Here is a 6,000-nt window from a genome sequence, read left to right on the forward strand (position 1 = left end):
TAGGACGTGGTGCCGCTTCTCAGGTCATCTGACTCTTTCTTCACAGTCACATCAGAATTATCTTCATATATTGTCACCCTGACATTACCCAGCCTGTTTTCTAATCTAAATACACAGTATTGTAAGCAGTGCACTTACAGCATACAACATGTAACCTGCAGAGCATTTGTATTCCCTATAAGGTGTGTTTCTTTGGTGAAATATTAGAAGAGAGATTTTTCTCACGTTGAAAACTATAAAATTCAAGATGGAAAAACTGTTTACAGACATATGCAATCATTTGTAAAGGAAATCCCTCATTTAGCATTAATGGAGGTGGAAGTACTATCATGTTTACTCTGCCATGACATTTCCTGTAAGTGCTAATGCATCCATTACAAGAAAACATGATTAATGAGATCTTCATCTAAATGAGCTCCTCAAGATCTCAAAGATGCTACATTAAAATCAACCGAAAACATTGTGCAAACACTAAAGGAGGCCAAGGAGGTGATGGGAGCACTGAAGTCAGTTGTCATGGAATCGCAGTCTTTGCCTCCCATTCTGGTGTTGCCTTGGTAACAGCCTTCTGGGTAAACTGCATCAGTGTGAAAAGTAGAGCATGGTTTGAAATTAGAAGCACCGAATAATGTGAACAGAATTAAAGGCACTGGGATGAGATGAAATCTGTAATATTATTCTCATCAAGCTTTTCTATTGTATGTTCTATCAATGTCAAGGGTAAATAATTTGCAATATGTTGGATGCGCTGCAGTTACTTTTACTAATCATATAATAATGAGCATGAGTCACACGCAGTGTGACAGACTTGTGTGAACGTTGACACAGCTGCAGTGTTAGAACAAATATTCTCACTCTATTAATGTGTTTAAGCATTAATATTACTGTTATCCATTATAAGTAAAGGTCTTCAGAGATAAATATAAACAACTCTTTAATGCTTTAGCTAAAAAGACACAAAGCCACAGCAAAATGTATGTGTGTTTTTACCCATCTAGCCTGCTACACTCATTTTATATTTATTTATTAGCAATAAAAAAAGGGTTTTATCTGGCAGTTTTCAACTTCCTTTAGGTTTTAGAAGACTATTTAAAACAAAGCCTCAGGTCTGGACATGTATCAGTGTGTGAGTGTGTTCTGGGGGGAGAAAAAAAGCTGTTTATCCAATCATAAAATTTTTCCATCCTAATGAGGGAGATGTTCTGTTAATCACTGGGGTTCGAAAAGAAAGAGCTCCCCACCACCATCATCAAAAACCTATAATCCCTCCAGTAGCATCTTAAAGACTTTTACAACCAAAACCAAGGCTCACCAACACATTACTAAGCTGCTTGATGTTGGATAACTCATTAAATTCTTCTTGTCTGTACTTGATCTTGAATTTCTGTTTTAATTCAAGGCCTCAGTGATGCTTATATTCATCAGGCAAGGCTTTATTGGAAGCTGCATCGTACGATTGCTTCAATTTGTCACCTGTGCATTGGTCGTTACAACACTTCTCACTTCAACTCCTCATCATGTTCTTAATGTGGTCCATGTTCATTGGCCAGAAGAAAAAAACATTGTGCACAGTGCAGAGTGCGGCTCAGTCAAGTGTATAAGGCAAATATCTGGCTCAGCAAGAGAATTAATAATAACAGCCCAGTTTTTCTTATTTACTTCTCTGTAGTATGTTCAGTATGGTAAACATGTATGTTTGAATCTTTTATAGACACCTTTAGCTTTTTCTCTTTGTCTTTAATTACACAATGTTCATAACATATTGATTCTTGTCTTTCTTTTTCATTTTTTACACCTCCTCCCTAATTATTTGCTGCAGGTGACAGATATGATGCAGAAAGCGCTGTTTGACTTCCTGAAGCACAGATTTGATGGAAGGTGAGTGGTGACAGTAAAGCAACGTCTGTCACACAGTTGTCATCCTGCCAGCAGCGTGCTCTGTGTGACATGTATGTTTTGTGCTGTTGTAGGATATCGATCACAAGGGTAACAGCTGACATCTCGTTGGCCAAGAGGTCAGTACTTAACAACCCCAGTAAGAGGGCCATCATTGAGAGATCCAACACCCGCTCCAGTCTTGGTAAAGCTACAGGAACTGTCTCACTCAATGATGTGCATGTCTTGTAGGTGTTTAGAGCATTAATGCTTTGCATTTACTTTCATATTCCTCCTTCTTTATAGTAGTTCTGCTATACGTTCTTGTTTTCCTGCAGCTGAGGTCCAGAGTGAAATAGAAAGGATCTTTGAGCTGGCCAGATCTCTGCAGCTGGTGGTTTTAGACGCTGACACCATTAACCACCCAGCACAGCTTATCAAAACTTCATTAGCACCCATCATTGTCCATGTTAAAGTGTCCTCACCCAAGGTAAGACAGCAGTTAGCATCCAAGAACACTTTTTATACATTTGCTGTCTCGTATGTACAGTAGAGTTGCTGTTTTTAGAGGATCATGAATGATAACCATTTTTTTTATCTGCCTCTAATTACATGGAAAAGTGAATTATAAGGAAATTCATAGAGTTAGAGGGGGAGGTCTAAAACACAAAAACACTTACACTCAGTATGGAGCTAGAAGTGTAGTGGCAGGCATGTTGTAACTTGTGAAGGTTTTATTTGCTGGAAATGCATTGCCTTACTTAGACATTCCAAAAGGATATTTTTTGTTGACAGTTCCTTTGTGTATATTCCAAATTTGTACAATTATATTTCCTTTTGTACTTCTGCTTTACATTTGTTGCACAGGTCCTTCAGCGGCTAATCAAATCAAGAGGAAAATCTCAAAGCAAACATTTGAACGTGCAGCTTGTTGCAGCAGAAAAACTAGCACAGTGTCCATCTGTAAGTAAACTTTAAACAGACCGATAGATAAACTTCCAATCTACACAGTAACCAGAAGTAATTTAACTTTTGAATGAAATCTTTATGCAGCAACAAAACTTTCCTGTCTTCCTTTCTTACCCCAGGAGATGTTTGATATAATTTTGGATGAGAACCAGCTGGAGGATGCCTGTGAACACTTGGCAGAATACCTGGAGGCATATTGGCGTGCTACACACACTTCACTTAGTACGCCACTCAACCCCCTGCTGGGACGCAATCTGGGCTCCACTGCTCTCTCCCCATATCCTGCTGCCATTCAGGTAACTCGTCAAGTTGGGGAAATGGATTGTCTTGCATCTTCCTATTTTTTTTCATTTAAGATTCAATCTCCCAAATTCTTTATCCATATGTTTTTATGTTGCTTATCTATAAATTGCAGGCAAATTAAATCCTACCTTTAAATGTAAAAACTTTCTGGATTGGGGGAAAAAAAAACCTCTACACAGAGTGAAAAAGTTGAGATAAATGAATCATAACCTCAGCCAAATTTTTCAAAAGCTTGCTAAAAAAAGAATGTTTAAACATTTTAAATACTAAATGCGTTTTTAACAGTATTGGAAAATAGTTACAAGATATTTGCAGTTTTCTGTCTGATGGACATCAAAAGCTTTTAATCTCCACCAGCTTATCACCTGCATAGTTACCTATTTCCACTACTGGAAGCTCATACAACACAGTGGCTGCAGAAGCAGTTTGTTATTACATCAAAAACCTCATTATCCTGACACTAGGGGTTTTGCTAGAAGTTAATGCACTAATACACTTTTTTTGTTTTTCTAGTTCACTCTTTAAGAGTCTTCAGCTTTTGTTTATTGAGAAATATGGACAAAACAGTATTTTGGTATTTACCATGATACAAATAGATTACAGAGGCTGTTAACCATTGACTCTTTACTGTTATTTCCTCTTTGCTGTTCATGAGAAAACTGCATTGATTTTACCACCTTTGAGCCTGATGTGGGGTAGAGTTTCAATACTAGTAGATTTTGACTTGTGAGTACTATAAACATGTTTTTAGGAACAATGCTCATTTCCTGCACTCCTGACTCATTGTCTGAGCTACTTGGCAGGTTGTTCCAGGTGTTTCCTAGAACGTGCCCCAGTTCTGTGCATTGAGACAGTGACTGTTTTTTTTCTCGCTTCATTTAACTACATGTGGAAGCCTCTGAGTTCTGTAGTTGCCGTGGTTCGTTGCTCTCCTTGTTTCTATTGATAGCTTTATATGAAGTTGACTATATGGCTCAAGTTGTTGTCTTGATGCAGGATAACGGGACTAATTAGGTGCTTCATTGCATAGCAAGTGCTTTATGAAACTTATTGCACTTGTCAGCACTGAAGAGACTATTTCTGATAAAATACCAAACATTGTCTTTGCATTAGCTGCTTCTTCTCAGTATCACAAGTCCATATTCCTACTAACATTCCCACATTACAGAAATCAGGTTTTACACCTTCCATAATTATGATTTCTGACCAGACTTCTCTAGAGTTTTAGGTGTTTGGGGATAAGGTGCTGCTTGTTATTAGGTTAATAGAGCTAAAACTTATCAGTTTTATTGCAAGCCTACAGTTGACAGTGCTTCTGTGAGCAGTAAAAGCATGTTAAAACATTCTAGTTAGTGACATGAAAATCATATTCTTCATTAACATAAAGTGCCTAAAGGTTTTGTGAAATAATGTTAACATTTTCAGTCTAATTTTGTGCAGCTGCAATACTAAATAAATGTGTTTTTATGTGTAAATGCATGAAACATATAAATTATTTGCTGGATTGCTGTGAAGCAAAATGCTATTATACAGTATGTTGTTACAATAATATAAACTTGGACATTATTTTCAACAAAACATCAGAACAAATATGTTATCTCTTTTGAGCTAACAGGCCTGTAGTTTTTGAGCTACACACTTCCAAATGACAGGAAAACCACCAACTGCTTCATAGATTTTATAGACAAAATGGGACAATTTCTAGTAAAAAAATCTTTTTATTACTTTTATTTATTTTGTACTTGTATGTCCACAGTTTGCTCACCAGATACACAACACCAATGTTTCGTCAATATGTGCAAGAAATCCTTGTTGAGGTCATGTTTCATAACAGTATCAGTGTAAGTTATAGCTTTTCTCTGAAATGAAAAAAGTTCAGCACAAATTAAGGTAATTTTTAATTTCAGTCAGAATGTGGCACTTCACTACAGCAACCTCATGATAGACATTTGATCATCAATAGCTTCTCTAACATTATCACTCTTCTGTATACACGATGCTAAAATAGATATTGTAATCTCTCTCTCAACAGGCCCAAAGAAACCGAAACAGCAACCACACAACAACAGACCATTCACCTGTTGAACGCCGCAGCCTGATGCCAGCAGATGAGAACTATCACAATGAACGGGCACGCAAGAATCACAACCGTCTGTCCTCAGACTCACCGCACAGCAGGGACCACTCTCCTCTGGTGGAGGAAGACTACCAGGACCCCTACCAGGACTCTTACAAACCTCATCGTAACCGAGGATCACCTGGCGGCTACAGTCAGGACTCCAGGCACCGGGTTTGAGTAGTGGCCTGTTATAACATGTAGGTTTTTCTTTATCGGGATATCCACCATGAACACAAGAGCTGAGGCAGCATTAACAGCTCTGACACCATAAATCTACTGAACTATAACAACCTCTTATTTCTGTGTAGTACCTCATATTCCCCTTGGCTTTGGCTCCTGCCAAACAGATATTTACACTTAAAAAGAATCCTGCCTCTGCTTTGATGTGAACAAGGGGCTGGATCACAAGTAGCACAAGAACAGACAATATATGTTTTAAGAGAAAAGTCAAAGTTCAGTCTGGTTTTATTATGCCCCAGAAAGGGCTTAAAAGTGAAGTAAACCAGAAAGTGAAGGTGTGGGATGTAGGCTGTTTAGGACACGTCCCACCATCTCAGCTGTTATTGTAGCATGTAGGTAGGACTGTAATTATAGGTCACTGTCTGACTCAAACCAGTGTTAGACAGTATCTGCAGAGTTAATCAGCACAGAATTTGTTTGAACACATCCAGGAGCTGGCAGAAGCAGAATATAATGCATCTCTAACACTCCTAAGTGTGTGCTACTGTTGTCAG

General features: G+C 38.1%; 1 protein-coding gene across 2 annotated transcripts in view; it reads left to right on the forward strand.

The window, feature by feature from the left end:
• cacnb4a (calcium channel, voltage-dependent, beta 4a subunit) overlaps positions 1-6,000 on the forward strand; it is a 34,829-nt gene extending 28,829 nt beyond the window's left edge. For both annotated transcript variants that reach the window (XM_042002352.1, XM_042002353.1), the window contains 6 exons: positions 1,820-1,878; positions 1,971-2,080; positions 2,214-2,365; positions 2,743-2,838; positions 2,964-3,140; positions 5,180-6,000. In XM_042002352.1, coding sequence (XP_041858286.1) covers positions 1,820-1,878; positions 1,971-2,080; positions 2,214-2,365; positions 2,743-2,838; positions 2,964-3,140; positions 5,180-5,443 — 858 coding nt within the window. In that variant the 3' untranslated portion in view covers positions 5,444-6,000. The remainder of the gene's footprint in view (positions 1-1,819; positions 1,879-1,970; positions 2,081-2,213; positions 2,366-2,742; positions 2,839-2,963; positions 3,141-5,179) is intronic.

The sequence above is a fragment of the Melanotaenia boesemani genome, chromosome 12, assembly GCF_017639745.1.
Source record: "Melanotaenia boesemani isolate fMelBoe1 chromosome 12, fMelBoe1.pri, whole genome shotgun sequence".
Classification (NCBI taxonomy): domain Eukaryota; kingdom Metazoa; phylum Chordata; class Actinopteri; order Atheriniformes; family Melanotaeniidae; genus Melanotaenia; species Melanotaenia boesemani.